Source organism: Lutjanus erythropterus, chromosome 13 (genome assembly GCF_056507025.1).
Source record: "Lutjanus erythropterus isolate fLutEry1 chromosome 13, fLutEry1.hap2, whole genome shotgun sequence".
NCBI lineage: Eukaryota > Metazoa > Chordata > Actinopteri > Lutjaniformes > Lutjanidae > Lutjanus > Lutjanus erythropterus.
Window position 1 is genome coordinate 38,930,373 of NC_139329.1, and position 25,565 is coordinate 38,955,937.

At 42.3% G+C, this 25,565-nt stretch overlaps 1 protein-coding gene across 1 annotated transcript in view; it reads right to left on the reverse strand.

The window, feature by feature from the left end:
- grm8b (glutamate receptor, metabotropic 8b) overlaps positions 1 to 25,565 on the reverse strand; it is a 157,257-nt gene that overhangs the window by 38,887 nt on the left and 92,805 nt on the right. The window contains exon 7 of the mRNA XM_084733618.1: positions 10,868 to 11,068. Coding sequence (XP_084589744.1) covers positions 10,868 to 11,068 — 201 coding nt within the window. The remainder of the gene's footprint in view (positions 1 to 10,867; positions 11,069 to 25,565) is intronic.

Consider the following 25,565-nt stretch of genomic DNA (forward strand, 5'->3'; position numbering starts at 1 on the left):
ACGTCCATGCAGAGCTTGCCTCCCAACATATAAATGTTCCACCACAAGTTCCCCCTCAACATTAATTTGCAGCTGCACTGACGCACCATAGAACCGCCCAAAACATTCGTGATTGTTTTGAAGAAATGCAAAGAAGGCAGAATGTGTATGCATGAATGCAGACCTTTCTCCAGCACTGAGCACTGTGGTGAGATGTGTGGATATGCGAGACTCAGCTGGTGGGGTGTGCAGCCCTTGTGGAGGCTGTGTTTAAAGACCAAAAGCCTTCCCCCTATATTTAAAATAAGTTAGCAGCTGTCACCTTTTCTGTTGTGAGAATTTAGCACCACCAAAGATGACTGTGATTGGTGTGAAGAAATATTCAGCTACATTGGTGGCAGCGGCGTTTCTTTGGTGAAGATGAAGGAAGTGTTTTATGAATGAGGACATGGTTTTCTCAGGTCAGTGAGACAGTTGAAAGTTGCCATAAGAGCGATGGTGGGAAGTTGCTGTAACTACAGTGGTGAGCAGGTGAGGTTTCTCCAAGCTCCTTAGAATAAGTCGGCTTTTCGGCTTTCATGCTGTTCAATTTGTACAGAATTTACTCCATGTTCCGAGACTCTCTCCCCACTTTCCTGTAAGTCTACAGAAAAATAAATGGCACAGCATCCTTGTCCATTGTTAGTAACAGATATAGTTCCTCCTAGAACCACAAACTGTTTTTAACATTTCTGTTCTGTCATCAAACAAGATTCAGCTTGTTAATTTATGAGGTGGTGGAGACTAAACTAAACATCTAAACATCTCACCCAGACACACAGAGAACATCGTATTCCCCCAGATGTTGAACTGCTCCTTTAATCCTGAGCTTCACACGGAGTAGAAACAAACAGCTGAGCTCTCGCTGGTAGTTTCCTCTTCCTGCTTTGTTCAGCGGTTTATAAAAAGCTGCATATTTGAAGTGAAGTCACAGCGGGAGAAGAGCTCTTCACATATTCATCACTTCGCTCACCTACAGTATCTCCTCCCCCTCCTTCTCCCTCCTCCCTCCCCCTCCCTCCATCGCTGATCTGACTGTAAAGGGTTTCTCCTCCTGCAGCTCTACAGGGTCAGTCACGCTGCATCCCTCTTAAAAATGGCAACAACAAGCTTTTATAGCCTCTTAGTAAGCCTCTGCTGTCCAAATGAATCAGGGGGGGAATCTCCCTGACGTCCCCCCCACCCTCCCCATCTCCCCCGCTCCGCTGTTCAAACAGGACCTGAGGATGGCTTTAGCACAGCGGCCGCTAACATTAGCACAAGCGTCTCGATTAGCCTCCCGATGCTCCTCTAAAAATAAGCACACGGGCGAGGAGCACACGGGTGAGTTGCCGATTAGCCCCCCGGCCGCCGTGGCCACAGAGCCCCGCTTTGCCCTCGATTCGCTGCATTTCATACATGGAATTATGGGTAACCCCGCTGCCCCGTGTTCAGAGAAGTGAAGCATAAAAAAAACAGAGAAGCAGCCCGAGTTTGATTTATGTCAGCGTTTGATGTATGTGAAGGTCCAGCCGAGCATGATGTTCACAGATTCACAGAGGAAAGCCCCAAACGCAGCATGACATGACTGTGTGTGTATGTATATGTGTGTGTGAGTGTGTGTGTGTGTGTGTCTGTGTGTGTGTGTGTGTGAAGAGACCTTAATATGCTCAATCAGGCACAAATCACACATGAGCCACATGCTGCTGCTGAGGCAGGATTCAGTGATGATGCACGTGTGCTGCAAGCTGCAACCTGGACGTTCTCTGAGATGAACTTATTATCATGTTCAGTTCATCACAGAGTCTCTAAAATGACAAAATAAAGCCAAATGTCAAGTTTTAGTAGCCAAAACTCAGGTGAGTAACAAGGAGCAGAAATTTCTCAGAAAAGCTGGAACCGGATAATTTGAGAAATGCTTACTTCAAAATCAGTGATGGAAGTAACCGATTACAAATACTTACATTGCTGTAATTAAGACTATATATGGATATCTTGTGCAGTCAATCAAGTGCAAAGGTGTTCACAAAAGATCTGGGTCTTCAGTCCCCTCTTAAAGACTGAGAGGGACCCTGACGATTGAACATGGTTGCTTATTCCACCATCGGAGAGAAACAGCCTGGAAGAGTCCAGCTAGTGACCTTTGGCCCTGTTGCGGTGGTTGAATCAGGCGTCTTTCTTTGGCAGAGTACAGTGAGAGGGAGGGAGCAGAGACCTGGATAAGGTTCAGGAAGATGGGAGGATTTTTAGATACGGGCAGCGACTGAGAGTGACAGTGGAGTGATCTGACCAGCGAGGTGACGTGCTGTTTTTGACTGATTAAAAACCAGGGTTCTGGATCAGGAGCTGCAGGAGTCAATGTGTGATATTACGAGAGCCTGATCTGATAGGTGGGGTCTGATCTTCCTGATGCCGTCCAGGGAAGAACAGCACGGCTGAGGAATAGTGGCCACATGGACCCTGAAGCTTAGCTGGTTGTCAAACATGATGCCCAAGTTATGGGTAGACCTCGTGGGTTTGAGGTGGGTGGATTCAAGTTGGATGCTGATTTTTTGTTGTTTATAAGGTTTTCTGAAGCAGCAGAAGCGAAGGTTTGGAGTAAGGATGTTAATGATTAATTAATTAAATACATTTTTTAAAAACCCTTATTTATTCAGGGAGAGTTTACTCAGAGTGAACAACTTGATCACATTCACACAGTTACACCTGGCAGCTGCTGCTCTGCACATTCCCACCCAGATTTATCCGGATTGAACCAGTGACGTTGCAGAGCCAAGCTCACTTCCTGAACCTTCAGGCCATCACTGCCTAAATGTGGAAAAGACCTTCAAAGTAACAGGTAAATATAGTGATAAGTTCCATACTAAATTGCTTCAAGGTCTTCACAACACACATTACTTGAATCTGGACAGACATGCATGTGAACTGTAACTGACTGCTTGATGTAGGCATACGACCACGAGGCAACAATTCTACTTTTTTTGTATTTTGTTATTTAAGTGATCAAGTTTAACAAAAGTTACAAAAGCAGGCTTGAAACAGAAGAAGAAGTTGTCCGCATCAAATGACAAATAAGTCGGAGCCCTCCAGAGTGACACATATCAGCACTTCCTGATCTGATGCCACTATCCATCGCTGTTTTCTTTCAAAAAGTAACACGGCTCTCTCACTGCGTTGATTAAGGCAAACCTTGTGCAAACCCATGCAAACCCTGCTGCCTGTATCCCTCTGCCAAGTTCCTCCCACCAGACCCACAAGTTTGAACGGCAGCAGAAGGAGTTTGGTCGCCCTGCAGACTCTCTCTCCGCTCCGAGCTTCGCCAAGACCTTGAGCCCTCTTGCTAAGACTAGTCTTCTCAATAACAGAGCACCTCGGGCTTCAGAGGCAGCTGTGACGCCATCTAACAGCGGGATGAAAGGATGGTGTGACAGACAATAACCACTGTCCCCCTCAAAAAGTTATTCCCCACTGTTTGTCATCACGCCTCTTTGCCGATACGAGTGCCATGCCATCGAACACAATGAGCCCAAAGCTCTAGGTGTTGAAGTTTGATGTTTTGTTGACTCATCACTGCCCGACCTCCTTATTTCAAGTACTTCCTTTGTCAAAGAAAACCTAAATTGATGTTCTGTGTCTGCTGCAGCCTCCTAACCTGTTGGGTATATTATGCACTTGCTCGTGTCACTTTATTTTCAAGAAATGGTGCATTTGTTTCAGTTTTGCTGTTCATTTTTTACGCTGTAATGTTTTACATTTTTTATGTATTTTGATAGAGCTGATGCAGATGTGATGGATCACACGACTCAGGCAGTTTTCAGTCTGAAACTGGTTTGATTTTTGAAGTCATCATCCTGAAACTGCTGTGAAAAGAGACCAAGATGATACCACTCTGTAAAAACATCCTGAAACTCAAACACTCTGCCCGGTCCTCACCAAGACACAAGTACACAAACACGTGAATTCTCCTCCACACTGAAGTTTCTCCTGCAGGCTTTAATCTGAAAGATGACTGACTAATCTTCCTGTCTGTGACACGCTTCCTGTTTCTGCCCTTGTTTGCTTTAATTCACTGAATGAGGCAATGAAGTGTTTAATGTTTAAAAACCGGGACGTGCAGCCCTGAACAGGCTTTAACTGAGCACAGATTTACTGTTTCAGCCCTGCAGGTGAAATTCAGCACTGATTCAATGTTTAATGTCTCTCCTCCTCCTCCTCCTGAAGAAATAACATCCAGCAGCTCCTCACATCCATCAGACACACACAGATGAATCCCTGAGAGCACATCAGCCACAAAATCTGCTCAATCTCCTCCTCTCTGCTTTATTTTTGTCCTGTATCTCTCAGTGCTGAGCAGGTAGATAGAAAAATTATTCAAATTGAATCCCCGCAGGTAGGAGGCTGGGAGGAGGAGGAGGAGAAGGAGAGGGTGGTGAAGCATATGGGGATATAAGGGAAGATCTCGTATCTGAAGTATTATAATTTAAAGGAGGATCCCGGTGGAGCAGAAGGTAAAGATGCTGGAGAGGAGAGGATTTTTTTTCACCAATAATTAAACAGTATTTTAGTTGAGCAGAGAAAGTTTTCAGCAGAGTGAGTATAACATGTAGTAACTAAGTGATATTTGAGAATTTACAGTAGTTGGTAATGTGATCTTATGAGATAATGTCTAAATAGCGTGTCACTTTTAAAAGGACAGTTCACCCTAAAATCAAAAGTAAACATTTGGCTGTTTATTTATTTATACAGATTGTTTCGGAGATATTGAACATAGAGATGTTTCGTTATAATGGAACTAGATGGCAGTCGGTTTGTGGTTCTCTAAGCAGGAAAAAAAACATCTGAAAACCTCAACATCAATGTCCAGTCCCAGCCTTTCCTGGGATTGTTAAAGCCTAAACTGCCTGATTTCATAGGAAAAAATGTGATGCATGTTGCAGTGTTTCTTGGTATTTTTTGCAATCGAATTGGACCAAGTAAAAACTGCAAAAGAAATGTAGCACTTTTTGCAAGTGATTCCAGTGAGAACAAAAGTTCTGACAAACCAAAAAGGCTAAGAATTACAAAAATGATAAAAATCTGCTTTATTTGTAAATGAAAAAGTTCTCCAGGTGGATATTCCACAAACAAGCAGAATCATTTTGGAGCTCAAACTCAAAAACAACACAAAATTATACAATAAAAGAGCTCAGAGTATTATGAAATGCCAATAACACTGACAAATGTTGTGTTCTTTTCAGCACCCGCCACGAGTCGACCCGCCACGAGTCGACCCACAGAGACGTCACATCACTGTGAGATCAGGTAACACGCAGCATCACTGTTCCTCCACACCCCACTTCCTTTACACGGTCAAATTCAATCCAAACCACAGCACTCTTCATATGAAACAAAGCAGCTGATCATCTTACAGCAAAAATGACTTTTAAGAAAGTGTACAAATTATCATTTAGGCCGCAGTATTTCATTTATTCATTTATCATCATCATCAAGATTTCTAAGATTTTTTCTAAAAGGGGCAAAAGGAAACAAATGACTGAGAATAAAGTAGAGAACTATTAAAGCGGTTTGTTCCAGTTTTAAATCCCTGCTGATTGTTGATTCACTACATCCTGTTTTAGGGTTTGTCTGATTGGGGATTATGTCCCTTTATTTTTATATTTCTCCCACTGTCTCTTTTATTCATGAATGACTCACTGACTTTAATTTTTATTAGGAGATTTGTGAGGGAGTTATATTATATGTGATTGTGTATTTGGTCCCTGAGCAGATTAACAAACACGCTCACCTTGACAAAGAAAAGAAAAAGTCACATTGAGCTTCAGCCTTCAGCAGGAGAAAAGAAACTGAGGACACTTTCTGGAATGTGTTTTTTTTTTTTTGCTCCATTTGAAATGAGAGAAATTCTCTTTGCAGAGTTGTGAAAAGAAGTCAGCCTTGGTGATACATGCCTGCGTTGAGAAGCCAGAGAGGAAGAATGAGCTTCATCAAAGCTTTTATGAAACCTATACGGACAGCCTTGATTCAGCTGGAGAGAGAAGGTTCATCTCACATGTTTGAGCGCAGGACGCCGGCAGAGAGAAAACCAAATAAATCATAAATAAATCATCCTTTTTATTGGTGCTCCTAATAAATCATATGAACAAAGGTGTGACTTCTGTAGGGGACGAGGGGACACGTTTTAAAAACCTATTCTAAGGTCCAGACCCGGAATATTGACGTGTTTCAGGAGCAACAAAAAGGGCTTCATGGCTTTATTGATAGGACAGATGAAGGTATGACAGGAAAGGCGGAGCGAGGGCGAGTTGATGACACGCACTTCACTTCACTAAGCCCCACCTCCAAACAGCAACTGTCCAATCGTAGCTTAGCAACTGTAACTATGGCTGTCAAACTTTCCATTCCTCTCCATGTTGAAGGTGTGCAACACTCAGTGTTTCATGAGTCTGGACGGTGGCGTTTTTTTTGTCGTCTCTTGATAACATGAAACACAAGTGGGGAATGGATGAAACAACTTTTTTTTAAACTGCAAAACTTACTTGTTATGTTACTTGTTCTGGGAAAAAAAAAAAAAAAACAAGTTGAACATTTTTCGGCTCGATGCTCAGGGCCTTGTTGCTCCGGTTGCAAATTAAAGAAATACACTGGCCTCAGGAAAAACTGCTTTGTTGAACACGACAAAACCAGAAGAGGAAAAGAGGAGGCAGGTTGCATGAGGTCAATAAGAAGAACTCCAACCACTGTCAGACAAATATTTAAACTGACTCTGATTGTTAGGGGTGGATGGATCAATCCCAATAAATCGATACTTCCAACAGTACATCTTGTTTTTGAAGATTGTTGTTCAGTTTATGATTTTGAAAAGAGCAGAACTGTGTGTGTAAACCAGCTTGAGTTCTGTAGTGCAGCGGAGCGCACCGCGGCGCCGACCCTGACCAGTTTGATCCGACACACAGTGACAAGTGAACGAAACAGGAGCTTCATCTGGAGATATTCAACAGCTGTGAGTGAAAACGTGTGGGAGGAAGAATGTTCACTTTAACTTTGTTCAGACACATAACTAGTTCTCTTCACTTGTTCTGTACTTCTTACTCTGAAATCATAATGTACTTTATTATTCCTTCTTATTCGTACCTTTTATTTTCAAAGGAGGAGGAGGAGGAGGAGGAGAGGAGGAGGGAACGCCTCAGCATCCAGACCCCCAACACAGACACAGAACTGTCAGAGAGACTCAGGCAGGAATATCCAGGTATTAATATTTTAGTCGAATCAGATCTTCAGCATTAATTAATGTTGTTAATGTTGCCCATCAGTAGCTGTTAATCAGCAGACCAGTTGTTAAAATTAATCATCAGCCCACTGAAATGCATTGTCTGAATAAATTTGATTAATTAATTTTAATGAATTTGTTTAAAAAAAACCTGAAATATGAAAATGGCTGAAATATAAACCTTTTCATGTAATACTGAAAGTGTCAGTGTCGGTGATTCTGGCCTGAAATTATTTGATATCGGATCAAAACCAAATTTTGTGGGATCGTCCTCCTGACTGTCTGACTGCTCACATGTTTTGACCCGTCAGACTTCTCTTTTTTTCAGTTATTACCCTGGAGAATACAGTGTCATTATTACTGGTTATTATGAATAATATTACTCAAATAAGACATCATAACCTCTACAGAATCCTCCATAGAAAAATACTGTTCTTTACATTTTCTGTGATATGCAACGGTGGATCTGTGAACTTAACGTCTCAGCATATATGAGCAGTGTGGGATTTAATATTCCACGTGTGTGTGTGTGTGTGTGTGTGTGTGTGTGTGTGTGTGTGTGTGTGTGTGTGTGTGTGTGTGTGTGTGTGTGTGTGTGTGAAGTTTTGTGATTATTAAAGTTGTGTGAAAGCAGACGCATCCTTAGACAGCAGCAGCTCCCACTGGGCTCAGAATAATGAATGTGGAAACGGGAGGAAATAAAACCCGACGACCATATTTGGTGTTTAATAATGAACGGAGGATTCCCCCGATGATGGCGTCAGCATCACACTTCCTGCTGACAGAGGCCTTTGCCCGCTGGGAGGTCGGCCACCAGGAGAAGAGCTCGGACCATGATGACGAGGGGAAGAAGAAGAACAAAGGACATAAAAGAAGGGTTAATGAAGGAGGGATGAGTCCAGTTTGGTGATGATGATCGACAAAAGCTGCTGAGAGTTGGGAATAAGAGTTTTTAACGTCTTCTTTTTCTTCCTGAAACATCTTGTCTCCTCTCACACCTCCTCTCGTGTCTTTTTTCTAAAATTTTCCACCATCACACGTCCCAGTCGCCTCCTCGATGCTGGTTGCTGATTTTGAAGCTGACACAAGCAGCTGTGCATGAAAATGTGAAGCAAGTCCAGAACAAACATTCATCAGAAAAGTGTGGAGACGCTGTCAGATGGATTTTTTTTTCTGAGAACTTGTTTGTGCACAGAGGTGTTAACTGTGGAGGCGGTGATTATTCAAAGTCACAGCCAACCAAATGGCTCCAAATTTATATTGTTACTGAGAACCATCTGGGAAGTCATCCTTAGGAACTGTTTGGAGACACTTAAAAAAAAAAGTGGCAGGTGATTGGCTGAACCATCTGTCTATCACGGGCTAACTTCAACCAATCATATCAACAAACTACAAGACATAGTCAAACTGCCGATCAGGAGAAAACCGATCAGGAGAAAACAAAAACATCTTCTCCATTGTGAAAAGCCTTCAGTGTTGTTCTCTGATTGTTGTTTTTACCTTTGTCACACCGAAATCACCTCATGAGACACTGATTAGTTTGAACCACTGCAGTCACAGGTGCATCAAAGGAGAAATCTCTGATAAATTTACTGTTTTGAGCGTCCATTTCATAATAATTAGGGTTCAAATTAATGCAGAATTTCTGCTGAATGGGTCAGTATCTGTTTATGAGTCATAAGAAATCATTAATAATCTTTAAGAAGGAGTAGATGTTTATAAGGGTTAAAGTGAGCAAAATGTTAATGGAGTTTGGCAGCAGTGGGACAGACAGCTCATTGTCCAGAGTGTGAGGACAACAGGCTGAACTTTACATTGAAAGAAAACCAGCTGATCAACTTACGTCTGAGGACTTGTCATCACTTCTTACTGTCAGTTTACGAGCTCCGGCAGCCTGCCTGCCTGTCTCTGCCGTGTCTGAGGCGGCGGGAAACAACTCACTTCAACCATAGATGTATATTAAACAGGATTACAACCTATTTAATACAGTCTATGACACCAACTTGCTCTGTGGACTGCTGTACTCATTTTTGTAAGTGCAATGACTACATATTGCTCCTTTAACTGGTGAGATGGATTCTGACTCTCAAGTTAAACATGGAACAGCTTCTTTATTTTATTCAATATTTATTCAGCCAAGAATCCAGGGAGACTTTACTGAGAGCATGTTGATCACACTCAACACTTCCACAGCTGAAGCTGTCAAACACAGTCTGGTCTGTTGGCCACCGAGCAGCGTCGTGTTTAGTTTGGTGGTTCCTGCTTTTTTATTTTACTTTAGTGAAAACAGCAATGATTCTGGCACTCTGTTTGATTCATGGCCTCCAACCACTTAGACAACAGCCCCTTTCCAAACACGTGCTGACTTGGCTTGGCTTGGTTTGACTTGGTGTGTCGGCTCAGCACAGCAGAGGTTTGCATCCTCGTTACAAGACGCTGGCCCAGTGGAAAGTGTGTCTTTAACTGATGCCACGCTTGAATCGCTGACGTTTAAAAGCAGTGCAGGGCTGTTTAGTGTTGCACTGCTACCACTGCAAACTACGCATCATTGTGGATTTCCATGCTTTTGTCACGACTTGGCTTGGCATCTACTGCTGGCTGCTTTAAAAACAGCGATGGGATGATAAAATGGATTTTGGAGAGGAAGAGGAATTATGATGCAGCACATCTGAAGGGGTACAGCTTGGACCTGACTTCAGAGCTGCTCCACCTCGTGTGAGATTTGGGACAACTTAGCGTATTTAAACTGGTGATGCAAACACTAATCAACACAGAACTGGAAAACCCCTAACCCCTTAACTAAATTTAAGTATAACAACTGCATGAAGTCTCACATTGTACCTGTAAAACTTGCCTTGCCTTGTAAAAAATGCCTTTACTTTATTTTTAGTGTCTATGAAGTGAGAATATCAGATTTCCTCTCAGTCAAAGAAGTGAAATGAAATCCCAGCAGCTTGTGGAGAGTCTCTTCTGATTGGCTCCTGACGGCAGTGAGAGCTGAGGTAGAGCTCACAGTGGATGAAGCCGTACCAGAGTGTGATGTGGTTCAGCTGTACTTTAACATTCAGTGACTGTAGCTGAGAACATCAGAGCAGAGAGCAGAGACAAAGAATCAGAACACATGCTGAGCTGCTCTGACCTCCTTCTATCTGTTTCCCCGATATATTGATCCTGAGACACGACTTGATTTGTGAAACTTTGTCAGGCTGCAAAAGCTTCACCTGACAATATGAGGTTGGCGGCTCTTTGCCTGATCTCTGATATCCCAGCAGCTCAATACGTCAAATTTGCGTCAAAGTTTTGGCCCCAGGAGGCTGAAATTTGGCCTGAAGGTAAAATGTTTGTATGTTTAAAGGTGCGTGTTTGTTTTCATGCCACTTAGCTAAAAGGGGGCGTGGTAATGGGAGTGGCCTAAAGGTTATGCGCTTATTTTAGGCACCTCTAAAAGGATTCACAGAAACAAGAACAGCTGATTAACTGTTCATGACAACTACAGCTGTCCAGCTTGTAATATGAGGATGCTGACCATATTAACACCACCAAGATGGCGAATGACGATGACGGAGATGAAGTGGCGGACAATAACACAGCAGCAGCCCTTACCGTTGAAGTTGACTGCACGGATGTGGGCCAGCAGCTCCTTGCCGTCGATGTTGGCCATGCGCGGACACAGGCCGGGGTATCCCGTACACAGCTCCCGGTGCATGTGGTGCAGAGCGTGGGCCATGGCGTACACGGCGTCCATCACAAACTGAACCTTCCCCTCCTGCTCGTAGATGGAGTCACGGCCGACTTTCTCCAACCCTGGAAGAAAAAACAGAGACGTGATCAGTCAGTGAAAGTTTTAAAGTCAAAATAAATGAGAAAACCTTAAAGCGGCCAGAAAAAAAGAAGAAAATTTGAATATCTGTAATTCATTTTGATTCTGTTTTTAGACTTCATGTTTTCCAATGACAATAAGATAAAAACTTTAAAAATTGTCCCTCTTTTTGTGTGTGTTATGAAAATTAAACCCTTTTAAAATGAGACAAGGTTGTTGTAAATGTGAGACAATCTTCTCATAATATTGAGATACAGAACTTGTAATTACGTGTTTTCACACAATTATATTTTTGTCTAATTATGAGATCTTGCTTTGTTGTTCTTACATAAGAACCTTGTAATTACATATTGAACATATCTGAACACTCAGAATAGAGTTTCAACTTTCTTTTGCAGTTTCCTCTTGCTCCCGTTCATTGCTAAAAACAGCTGAACACATTGCAACATGCACTGCAATTTTTTTTAGCAAAGCTGTGGTGATATTAGGCATTTTAGGCCACGAGAATTACAAAAACAGCCTGTGAAATCCTGGAGGGACTGAATACTGTAAATGTGTTGTAGTGAAAATGTGGGTGAGATGTGGATCTTAATCCTGGTTACAAGATTCAAAAATCAAATTACAAGATAATTTCTGTTTTACGACATTTTTATTTTTCTTGGTTGAACTTCAATAAAATGTGCCTATTCATGATATTAGATATAAGATATCAGTGTGGATTTCATGTCAATCTGAACAGGAGTTGTTGAAATTAATTTGATTGACAGACTAATTTACAGACATCATCATCTTGAGGTTTTTCATCCAATGAGGCAAAAACATTACAGAAAACATTCAGAAGATAAAATGGGAAGAAAAGTGCAGCCTGTCTTTCTGCCCTCCATGTTTCCTTTTCTTTATGAACCCACACATTTGGCAGTTTGTCCTTGCTGCCAGGCAGGAAGTAACTTACAAAGGATTATGGGAATATGAAATGAGACACATTTCCTATAACTAACCCATCAACATAAAAAAATACATTTGGCTCCATCTCATTAGCTGTGATTAAATAACAGAGTGGTGAAGACGTCGGCATCTTTTATTTGAAAACTCTGTAGTCCCTCCAAAAATTTTCTCTGAATAATTACCGCTATTACAGCCGCAGCGTTCTGCGATCAAGCCGTCGGCCGGAAAGCAAAGGGGTGAAAGTGAAGAAGAGGAGGAGGAAACTAACTGCCGGACTGGACCCTCCATCAGCAGACAAGACTTCTCTGAATTAATAGGAGCTTAGAAATGAAATCCAATTTAATTTTAATAGCAGGCGGGCAGCGGGGGATCTGTCCGAGGGGAGACATTTGCTCTGGCAGTAAAGACTGATTACACGTCTGTACGGCGGTAATGAATGAGCCTCGAATGGCGAACGGAGAGCGGAGGTTGTCAAACAGCCGAGGCAGAGAGGAGACGTACGGCTGAGCTGCAGATGATCGCTGCTCGCCGCAGATGATGAGTGTCTCCTCAATATTTAAAGAATACACATGTTTGATACTGGAAATTCAAATAGAGCCTGAACGCAGCATTTTGACTTTACAAGAGGCTCTCAGTCTGACTCCGACCTTCTCTGCAGCTCCCCTCAGCTTTATAGTGAGTTCCAGCTCACTGGTTTTTACTCACTGTGTTTACACCAAGCAGTCCTCCTCAGTTCAGTTTGTCAGTCATTACAACTTTTCACGTTTACATTGGCAACAGTTGTGAATGGGGCCAACAGAACCGCTCCATTCACTCCTGTTTTTTCGTTACCCGTCTGTGGAGGTTCCAAACAAGCTGAGCTGAAACTGAAAAATGTTTTCAGAGAGAATCAGAGCAGAGTTGTCTCGTCATCTGTGCTCTGATGTAAACTCTCCTGTTTTCTCCTTGTTGTACTAAATAACCACAGAATGACAGAAAAGTGAGAGTGGAATATGAGGAGAGCAGAGGAAAATGTTGGCATTAGGTTGTCAATCTGACAATAAATGTACAGTGTAAACAGGCCGCTCTCATTCCCAGACAGACGTACACTGAAAGAGGGACGAGGTCTGCATGTGGAGGAGGTGGGGTGGATGGATGGCTCAAACACAAACACAACGTAAAGCAACACAACCCAACATAAGGTTCAGGATAAGACCATATTTGGAGGTGATGTAACATAATGCATCAGTGTTATTTTACATAACATTACCCTCAAATATGGTCTTATCCTGAACCCAAGTAGCTTTTGCGACTAAAATCACCAAAACTGCAGCCGTTCCACATGTTAACAACATGTAAAAAAGGCTTCCTGGCAACTTCTCATACAGACGCTAAAAGGTACCTTTTGCATCACCATGCTACCTATAGATTAAGCATAAACCTGTATGATTGGTGAACGCTGATTATTTCAGCTGCTGTTACCTTTTCTGTCTTGCAATGTCAGTGTCAGTTCTCATTTCATGTGAGATTCACACACAGTGTTGCTTCCCGTTGTTTTCCCATAACAAATACGGAAAGAAACTCACCCAGTTCACCCAGTTATAAATATTTCCCCAGTCTTTGTTGTAGTTATTTTTCATCATATTCCACCTAATCTGCATAGCTTGTGACTTTGTGGTGACTCACAATTTTCCCTGCAGAGTGTAGACAGCAAAGACAGTGACAGGTTAACCTGCGCTTGACCTACATATGTGCAATCTGATTGACATAAAACAGCCCTGTGTTGACAGGCTTTACTGCTTTCATTACAGCCATCAGGTAAAACTTTTATAAAAGTGTCTGTCCTGGAGCGCTTTGAGTTTTGAAAACTAGAGCCAATCAGTACAAGGGATAAAAAGCTGTACAGTATCACATAAAGCAGGACACCTGGTCCTCCTCAGCATGTTGAAAATTACAGACCGGGAAAACAACTTTGTTCGACATTTGAAATATCACAAAGAAAGGTAGGTTTAGGCTAAAAATAACATAACAGTGAGCCAATGCCTTGCTAACGTTAGCTTAACAGTAAAGTAAGTTTGTAAATCGATGAGATCACCACAACAGGGCCACGGTCGCTAGACTCTTCAGTTTGTGACTTCCCGATGATGGAACAAGCTACCAAATCATGTTTGATTGGCAGAGTCCCGCTCAGGCTTTAAGAGAGAATATATATATATATATATATACATATAAATATATATGTAAAAACAATCCAATTATGTTCTCTATGCACATTGCCACTGGCACTGCCTGCAGGCACTTCGTCCTGTCAGACTTAATCTTTGCTTCATGGCACTTACTCATGTTGTTCTCTCCTGACTCGATCCCTGTTTGTGTCGTATCAGCTCTCAGATGTACGTCACTTTGGATAAAAGCCTCTGCTAAATGAAACTGTTAGATTGTAAGAGGCTGGAAACTCACTGGTACATTATGACTTGTTTAGGACAACAAGTCTTGTTTAGTCTGCTGGCAACTATCAAAGACAAAAATACCCCATAAGAAAAGGATGGTTCCTCCCGTGGTGGTTCTAAATATTCTCAGTCAGTTCCATAGTTGTCCAGCCATTCTACATCTATGATTTAGCCCAGAAGGTGGCGCTGGAGTAGAGCTCAAGGTGTCATTAAACTCAAAATGTGTCCTGTACTTGTGGAGATATTTATGCTCTGGAACAAACTGTGCTTGAGTGACTGATCTTGATATTCTGGCAGGAAACTTAAAAATGCAGAAACTGTTTCACCAGCTGCTTCATTTGCACAAAATGCCAGTTATTTAGCAGCTGCACTCGTTACCTGCTGAAATAAGAAATCATATGAATTATCCATCAGCACCAGAAAGAGGAAGCAGAACGTGAGCAGTGTGTTGTGACCTGAATGGGGTTCGGCTCTCTGTTTACTAATGGGCCTTGATGACCGATGATGATGGCGAATCTCTAACGCTGACTGAGGTGAGGCGGCGCGCTCGACAGACAGCTTCATCAAGGCTGCTGGCATTTCAATTACACATCACTTAGAGGGCAAATTTAATTCGCTCTCGACAGGACGAACGTGTTTCTGTTTTCTCATCACCCTCTCCCTCTCTCACAGGCATCCTTCTGTTTCAATTAGATTTGGAAATTAGATAAACGGCAAACTAATTACAGAGGTTAGCGGTGATTGGATGAGTTCAGGGGGAAAACAGCCTAACTGTTGTGCCTTTGCACGCCTGAGCATATTTACATTAATGGACTTTTTTTCATTGGCTCTATTGTTAATCAGTAACATAGGTGTCAGATTCATCAGCGAGGATTAATAATGACGTTTCCTCACTACAGTGATTCTGACTGAGTCATAAAAACATAAGAGAGCTGCTCAAACATTCATGAATTCATCCTGCATTCATGTCAGAACTGAAGACTGTTCTTCACAATAAAACACTGTTGTTCAATTTCTCCTTATCTTTATGTTAACGAAGTGATTTGCATAAAAAAACAACAAACAGTGTGTTACATGGAAAAGACAAATTCACAGCACATGAGAAGAAAAGTGACAGAAATCATCTGAACAGTCAATCAAATGTCCACAGGTGCAGTTTATTTTAGGATCGTTGTTCAGAAGGGAATGTCGCTTCTCATTCAGGATTTTTCTTATCAAGAACACGAGAGAAGGTTATTGTTTTGCAAGTCTCAAGCCTTGACTATAACATACTGATTCAAGTCTCAGGTCAAGGACAAGTCCAAAGTCAAGACCAACTACATTCGAGGCAAGACCAATAAGTCAAGACAGGTAAATTCCAAGTCAAGTCTAAAGTTGAGACCAACAGCCCAAGCCAAAAAAGACCAAATTCAAGACTAACAAGTCCCAGGCCCAAGTCAAGACAAAATTCGCAACTGACGAGTCACAAGTCAAGATTGGTAAGTCCAGGGTCAAGTCCCCAGTCAAAATCCAAGTCAAAACCAACAAGGCCTGTGGTTAGATCAAGATGGTCCAAGCCAAGACCAATAAGTCAAGACAGTCCCAAGTCAAGACCAACATGATCCAAAGCAAGACCAACAATTCCTAAGGCTGGATCGAGATGGTCCAAGTCAAGACCAATGACTCAAGACGGGTAAGTCCTAAAGTCAAGTCCCGAGCCAAGACCAGCAAGTCATAAGTTTAGATGAAGATGGTCCAAGCCAAGACAAACAAATCTCAAGTGAAGACCAGAATGACCCAAGCCAAGACAAACAAGTCCCAAGTCTAGACCAATAAGTCCCAAGTCAAGAAATAACAACCTGTAAGTACCAAAGCCTTGTTTCCACTGCATGGTACAGCTCAGTTCAACTAAATTTGGTTTTCCACTGCAGACAGCACCTCCTCAACATAGGCGGCACTCTTAGATGATCACCATCCCGATGCCACGTGAAACTGCAAACACACAAACACACAAACACAAACGACAAACACGGGATCAGTGAAAGATGTTGAAGATTTAGCATTCTTGATTCTCGGTGTGTGGCTGTTGGTCACAGCAAGAAGACAAACTTTGTTTCAGAAAAGGCCGATGGCGACACGAAAAGAACAGAGGAGTCTGAGAAATCCTACATCAGAAAGCAGATGGCGAGGCAGCTCTGGTTGGTCCATGTTGTGCATGTAATCATTCGCCCTGACCAATCAGTGGTCTGCAGTGTTTTTGGTCCACCATTTAGCATCAACTCAGCTCCACATGAATTGAGTTGAGTCGAGCCAAACCGAGTCGAGCCGATTGCTTACAATTTCTAAGTCCACACTTACAAAAAAATATTATGATTAAGAAGCAAAAGGAGTGCTCCTCACAACCACTTCCTCCTCTTCAAAGTAAAGCGTTGACAAAAAAGAAAGTTCCTAAGTGCTGCTTGACACTAAACATACGATCTCCAGCATGGAGGCAACGTTTTCCTCAGAGATCGCTGCTGCTTTCAAACAGTAGAAGGGAAGACTCTCGGCCTCTGTCAACTTCACTTCTTCATCTGCTGACGTTTGTAACCAAACAAACTGCAGCACAAAGGTAAGAAAAAACAGACAAGAAAACACAAAGAGGCGTTCAAATGCAAATCTGGCTTTCATATCCACTCACTGTATTTCAAGGGAATCCACAACACAGAGGAATACAAAAGGAGGGAACGGTGCTGTAAAAAGGTGAGAAAACAATGAGGCTCTTAACTCAGCAAACACATCGTTCAACAAAGCAGAGGAACAGAATCAAATATTCATGTCTTCTGGTGAAAGTGAGTTTGCAGAGTCTCCAGGTGGAGGAACTGATCCTCGGAGTGAAAAACAAGGTTTTACCTGAATAAAACAAACTTGATATCCTCCACAGCTGCATTCCTGCTGTTGAAGGAACAGTTCCACTGCAAAAGATGTTACCTTCTCATCTTAAAGGAAGTGAAAGCAACTGAAATATTCATTACAACCTCACAGAAAAACAGCAAAGTCAGGACGATTTAGCTATTTGTACAGTCTTACCAGCAGTGCAGTTAAAAATGTCAAGTTTGACATCATTATTTCTGATTGTCTGTGAATAAACCTCCATAAAAACCCTTAGAAATCACAGAAAAAAGACCCTCCTTATAATTCCAGAACCTGCCTGAAAATCCCAATGTTTTGATGTTTTTCGTCTGTATCAAAGTCATCCAGTGACAGCTGTTTGTGCGTTCATAGGTATATTGCAAACAGGGACTGCCGATAGTTAATTCGGGTTATTTTTGTGGTGCCAACTTGACAAAATGTACTGCCTACAGACAAAAAATAGTTCATAACCTAGTATATGGGTTTTAATTTGAAACTGCTTTTTCGAACTATGTAGCCTCAACCTGATAAGTTCTTAACTAAACCAAGCAATGCAGTCAATTGGTTGGACTAAATTGCCGTGTTGCACATGTAAGAAAAAGTATTAAAAATGTCTAAAATAGGGACAGTTGGGGACAAAACGTGACAAAGGCTAGCTGGGCCTCGACTGCACCGGATGCAGTTTGGGTCTAAACCAGGGAAGAGTTTGGCGAGCTTACTAGCAGATAAATGCAGCCTCTGCAGAAACTTAAACTGCAGCAGCCCAAGTCTTATGCATGCAAATTGATGATGAGTGTACCAATGAAGTAGCAGCCTGCCAATTTATATCAGATATAGCAATTCCTACTTTCCACTGCCTCTTTATGTGGTAAAGTGATGGGGAGGCGACCCTCTGAATATTATCATATAACACAGACACCACCCCCTGCATCACTCACTCACTAAGTCAGTCACAGACTTTCTCGTTTAGATTTTTGGCCTTCAACTTTGCAGCAGTCCAGCAAAAAAACTCACTCTATTGAAGAATTACTTTAAAAGCAAACTGGTGGCATTCTGTGTAGCTCAACAATAGAGAAAGACTCAAACAAAAATGCTGTAGAATTCTCCCTGGAGGTCGAATATGAGAATAAATAACTTGTCAGGATTTTGTTTTTGCTTCACCGCTGCAGGTGATCAGAAAGTGACATGCTGTCATCAGGATCTCAACACCTGAATCAGGTGTTCAAATGACAAACGTGTCTCCATTATCCAAACAAGCGTCTCTGTCGGCTGCTGCTGCTGCTGCACGCAAACAAACACAACACTAATTATAGATCAGAATCAATGAGAGGCTGACAGAGAATCCATCGGCTGAAGGCTGCAGAGAGCTGGGGACGACTGCGAGCCACAGAGGTTCAGATCTCGACCTTCAAAGAGGAAAAAGAGCTCGACTGTGAAACTGATCTAAAACAGAAGCAGATTATTTGGTTGACTCAGCAGCTGGAGGGGCGTGTTGCTGTCTGGGTTTGACTGACAGCAGCTGGCAGGCTGTTAAACAGAGACAAGGTAAACAGACCTGCTCTGTGACCCACATGTTACAGTCAGAGCATCGAACTGGACCCAAGTGAGCAAGTCAACATCAGTGTTCATTTTGTCAGTGAAAACCTGGATGAGAAGTTTTCCTTCATGGCCTTTTTATTTCATGACTAAATGTCTAAATGATTAAATGACAGTGTAGCTCATGTTCTGTATAGATTTTGGGCCGTGCGCCGTCAACACATTATTAAATTCAACAGCTGAGCTCAACATCTACTCCTACTACAAGATAATCTGTGATTTTGTAGGACTCATGAACTAACACTCACTCATTTGGCAAGAATTTAACAAAGTTTGTAATAGTTAAAACACAATGCATGACATTAATCACAGATTTTTGTTTCTGATATTTTATCAAAGGAGAACACTGATTAATCTCTTACTTTGGATGAAACCCTGAATTCACACTTCAATGGAAAAATCAGATTAGATATTAAGAAGGAAATGTAATTTATACATTTTAAGGGTTTTCACCCCTCAAATAAATCTATTCATGCAGGCAGAAAATCTCTTTGAAGAAATAATTGATGCATTTGTTGATTTAGCCCAAAACTGGGTAAATATATTAAACACATAAATACTGAATAGGAATTCCTTAAGATACCATTATTTAATGAGACCTTCAATTTATGGTTAATGGATTTCTCAAATGTATGAAATGAATGTGTAAAACCTACCCTTTAAAACTTTATTTGTTCATTTGGGGCTTTACAAAAGAAGCTGTTTTTAAGGGATCCACTTTTTTTTAAATTAATGGACAAATAAAGTGATCTTTGGCTACCAAACACCTCGATTCAGATTCAGGCCTTTGGTGTTTTAAGGGGTAAATTAAGGATGAATTAAGGGTTTTATAAGGGATCATTATTTGATTTGGTGATTATAAAGTTATTGTGTGAAAGAAGAAACAGGAGGAGGAAAAAATAGATTTTCTAATTTACTCTGATCTGAGCATCCAGAACGGGCTGCGGGCTGGCGGTGTAGAATAATTACACTATTGGATTTTGCTTTTTAAAAGCGACACAGTCTATCTGGCAGGAAATGAGGTGCTCAGAGGTGGCGGCGGTGGCTGTGAACATGGCGGCGGCGTGGTGGAGCGACAACATCGTCCCTGAGCGAAGGGTGATGGAACGTCGCCCTCAGACCTCAGGCCACCGTGTCTCATGGATATTTAATTATCCCAATTAATTACAATTAATGAGCGGGCCTTCCCCGGTGCCCTCTGGGGGGATCGCACTGAGCGCGCTCTAATCTCTGTCAGCTGGCGAGACGCTCCTGAGGCGGTTTCTTCTTCTCTGCTGGAGGGTTTGAAGCTTTGCAGCTGCAGACGTAGGAGATTCAGAAAACAGATGTTTACTACACACCGAGTCACAGAGACGTGAGTACGATGTTTTAGATCTTTGCTCCACTGACATCCCAACATTTAAAGCTACAGGGAACCATGAGGGTCATAATTCATTCAGACAACACTCATGAACTTTATATATAAATAACATCCAACAACAAACGTTTTTCCAGAGAATCTGATGTTTTTTATCATGAGGAACTGTTTTTAATGAACATGTCTGACAAGTCGTTAAATGTTTTTTCTTTTCTTTTTTCACTTGTTTTCCAACACCGTCATGTTCATGGCTCAGAACCTGCAATAAGTAACTTTTTCATTATATTTTCATAGAAAATAATACAACATAAATCTTGCATTCTTATTAATTCTTACTCACTGTCAGCATCAAGTGTGTCCCCCTTCATTATTTAACTTCCAAAATGAAAGGAAAGCAGAACATATATGGCAAAAATGTGGACGCCATACATAAACTTTATTGATAACCTGTAAAAATGTTGAGAAACGGTGGCCACAGTGATTTTTGGAGTATTTGTTGGACTTTTCACACTTTGGTTTGCCTTGTTTGCCTATTTTCTGGTTTTGTAAGCTTTGGATCTCACCTCAGATGGATGCTTGTCTGTGTTTGGGTCTGTTCTGCTGTCATCCTGCTTGATTGCAAGACCTTTAACACTTTCCTCTCCCATCATTTTATGTGAGCCTAAATGCATCTGGAGCCCAAAAACCTGAGTTAGTTCAGGAGTCTTTAACATGTTATGAGACAGAACTCAACCCCAGCAGCTGTGAACACTGAACAGAATCAATGCAATGAAAACTTTTGATTGCTTTAATTAGGAGATTTTTTTTTTCATTTAGTCTCTGAAGTGAATCAGTACGAGGCCATCAGGCTCCTGATTTCAGAAGGTCAGAGACGCTGCAGGACTGTACGGCTCTGAGAGAAATGTTCAGACTGACAGCAGAGACAGAAGCATGTGGTTTTGTGACACGCTGTAATTTGCCTTGATTACTGCTCAGTAACCCTGAACAGGCCCACAGACAGTGAACAATCGCAAAGTTAGTCTGTGTTTGGAAGCGACATGTTGTCCAAATCCAGCTGATCTGCAACCAGCCGCACACCAGCTGAGCTGCACAGACCAGCAGAGAAAAAAAAAAAACTCTTCTTCTATTTCAAATTAGAAAATGAATTCATGTATCATAGCTTTGTTTTACATTTTACTGTAAAATGAATAAAAGAGTCTGTGACACATTTTGGGTCGCGGCCCCAAGTCTTTTGAGATGCAAGTAACTTCCTGCAATCCCTGCTGGTTGCCTGGCAACTGCTCAGAGCCAAAAACTAGTCAGACACATAAAGACTAAAACACACCACTGTCGGACGCCGTGCGTGAACACAGCCACCTCTATTACTGTATATGGACAAGGCACACAGGGGCTGCATGACGCTGCACGCCACCCCGCAGCACTTCACACCACTGTCCTTTACCCAGTGATGCCACGCCTGAAACAAAAAACACACGCCTTTTTCCCCTGAGAAACAGCTGGAGTGTGTTTCTTGCTTCTCACTGTAGTTCGAACTGTTTCACTCTGTCTCCCCTGGCAGCTCCTCTACCCCTCCTCTTCCTCTGCTCGTCTCTGTCTCTCATGTGTGTAGAACAATGGAGAGACTAGAGCCTCTTTCCATACACTTGTGCTGTTTGGCTGGACTCAGTTTGACTCGACTCATCAGCACAGCAGGGACTCGCATCTCAGCGCTGCTGAGGTGTGTGTGTGACTTTTAGCTGCATACACACTTGATTTTAGTCAATTGGCTGATGCTGGATGTTTCATTTCCTATAAATCCTTCACAATAACAGTCCCCCAGCTTTTATTATGAAGCACCAAACTCAGGAAGTGTTGTAACTTAACAGGACTCCTATCAGCTGAACGCAAACATGATAAAGCACAAACAGAGACACAGGAGAGAAATTAAACTTTAGCCACAGATATTCATTTAGTCTCTGCTCTGCTGCACAGACAGGAACTCAGTCTGACAACACATGCTTGTTTTGTCACCTTTGTACGGAGCCAGACCGGCTGTTTCCCTTTTTTTAAGCTAAGCTAAGCTAAGCTAACCTTCAGAAGTGATGTCAGTGGATGCAGCACTGAGGAATTTATTGCTTCATTTGACCACATTTACCATCAACAGCAACTGGACATCCACAAGAAAAGTGCTAAAGTTTAACTTTAACAGACAAATATGATCAAATTTTACATCCAGCTCTGCCACAAAGCAATGAAACACTTTTCCCAAATGTCAAACTATTCCTTTAAATTTATTTCCCACCATTTAAAACACACATTTCCTTTTAATCAAGCCGTGCAGGTGAGAATCTAACATGGAATTAATTTCTTTCTGTAATGCTGAACATGTTTTCTTTACAGCTCCACCCTGTCAGCGAACACATGGAGGTATTCGTATCTTTATTATCATTTTATGTAAAAGAAAAGAGATGTAACAGGACTATAGATTGATAGATGCTGGTCCACTGCAGTGTCGAAGTGTGATACAGACACACACACACACACACACACACACAGCTGCAGCCTTCCAGCACTTTCATCTTTACAGCTCTGAGTGATCCATACTGCAACAACGCAAACATGTGTCTCTGCACACACACATACACACACAGGTGGACGCTGACCTGCTGACTCAGCTGTTTGTGTGATGACTCTGCTGCAGCTCCAAAACTCAATCTGGAGCTTCTAACACAACTGGTTGAGAGCAGCATCCTGACAGCAGCCGGCTGATCAAAGGCGTCCACTGAGCTCAGGTAAAGACTCCGCTCGCAGCGTTATCAGCAGCTGGGACAGAGCAGCTCCTCTCAGAGCGCTGACGCTGTTGTTCTGTTGTTTCACTTCTGTCTGCACGCTCGCCCGTGTTTACCCAACACCTTCCGCAAATCCCGTTTGGCGTGTCGGACATGTTTGTAAAGGATTTGGCCCTCAGTGGCCCCCTGTTCTACAGAGAAAGTCCTCCTGAATCAAGGGAGGATTACATCCCGCTGCAGGGTCTCTGCAGTCAGCACACAGAGACTCAGCGGACGAGAGCTGGACGTGACCGCAGAGGAGAAGAAGAATTAATTTCAGACTAGATTCAAGAGCTTCTCATGTACATCTGCTCTCAGCTGAGTCCTGAATCCACCGTGATTCTAACAAGGTTAGAAGAAGGAGGCAACTTTTTGTTCAAATGTAGGAACCACAAGAATCAGAACAGCTGACGGGTCACTGTTCCCACCAACCCCCAGTTCATACGTCATGTGTTCTCGTTACATTCTAGTCCCAGACTTAAGCATTAAGCAATAATTCTCCAGGACTCATCTGCATATCTGCGTGTAAAAATAAATTGTCCACTATCCAAAGCTGCATGTGTCCTGCATCTTATGATTCTGATATAACCTTCTCCTCATGTGTAATTCTGTAACTGTTTGCATGAAATTCAAAATAATGTTTAAATTCTGTAAAAAAAATGAATATGCAGACTGTAATTGTCACAGTCTTTCTCCCTATCTGTCCTCTCCAGTCACGGTTTCCTGTTTTATTTTGAAGTTGTTGCCTCTCCTCTCTGATTGGCCACTCCATTATATATATTATACATAAATATGACTTGTTATCTGTCCAGTGATAGGTGGGACCTTATTTTGATCCAACTGTTTGATAAGTATTTTTAAATGTGCATTGATTTCTTTTGTACATAGCCTAGGTTTAAATTTTTATAAGGTTAATTTATTTATATAATGAATGTACAACAGAGGCACAATTTCTTTTTGAGGACTTATTGAATTAAATATGGATATACACATATACACATGCATATATGTGTGCATGAATGCATACTTGATGCCACCCCTGCATAAGCCAGGGCCTGACTTGGGCCGCCCCTGTGACAAACATGTGGAAACGCCACAGGTGTGTTTACCAGCTGCAGGAATCTGGGAACATCCACACTACTTCAAAAACAATGTCTGCCCAGATGGGCAATTTAGAACTGTTTCTGGAACAAGACACAAATGATGAGACAGGGAAACATGCTCTTCATGTAATCCTCCCAAATAAATTTACTTTTATTTACAACTGTCTTCTTTTTTGTCCTTTTCCATCATTGTATTTTCAATGTCTGTGTCTGTGGCTTAACAAACAGCAGAGTAACCAAAGCTAGCAGTTAACATCTGGCAGTAAATGCTCTGAATGCTTTGTGTTATTGCAACCACATTTGGTGGATTTAACGTCCAAGCGAGCCTGACAAATCTGGTGCCAATGTGGCGCTGTTGCATCATCGCATAAATAAGAAGGAATCTCTGTCTGACTGTCTGCACTGCATGCAGTGTCAAGTGTGAAGTCGATTGGATGAGCGGTTCTCAACAACGCTGCAAGCTGCACTTCCAGGGGCCAAGCGACTGTCCCGCTCCAAACAGACACACACTCCAAATGGACACACACCCCCACCAATGCTGCAAGCAGCAATACTGGGAGCCAAACAACTGGATCTGCACTCTGAATGGGCATGCATCCTACTCCAACACAGGATTTTACAACTTTTCTGGCAACTATTACATCTTTCTTCTCAGCAGGAGACCAGTGGATTGTCCACTCTGAATAGGGGATGAGTTCTTACCTTAAGTGAGTGAATTCAAGTATCTTATCGTGTTCTCCAGTGAGGGGACAATGCAGTGTGAGATGGGCTGGAGTATCGGAGCAGCGGGAGCAGTATTGCGCTCGCTTATCGTTGTGACGAAAAGAGAGCTGAGCCAGAAGATAAAGCTCTTGTTCTACCAGTACGTTCCTAGACTCTCCTGTGGTCATGAAGGGTGGGTCGTGACCAGCAGGCTGAAATGGGTTTTCTCAGGAGGGTGGCGTCTCCCTCAGGGACAGGGTGAGAAGCTCAGTCATCTGTGAGGAACTCAAGCAGAGCCACTGCTCCTCTGGGTAGAAAGGAGCCAGTTGAGGTGGATCTTGTAAGGACGCCACCTGATCGCCTTTCGAGGGAGGTGTTCCAGGCACATCCAGCTGGGGGGGAGGGGGGTGGAGTTAGATGGAGGGATTATATCTCCACCCTGGCCTGGAAACACCTCAGGATCCCCCAGTCAGAGGTGGTTAATGTATTTGTTTAGACATGACAACATTTTGCTGGATGATGTTAAATTGTGGTCTGACAAATGTTAAGCTGTCTTAAGTGAGCCCATCCCCTTCATCAGTCTATGAATAAAAGAAAACTAGTTTATGTTCATGCATCTGATGTATTTTAAAAGCTCAGACTGACTGCTATTTGTGAAACTGGTACATTTT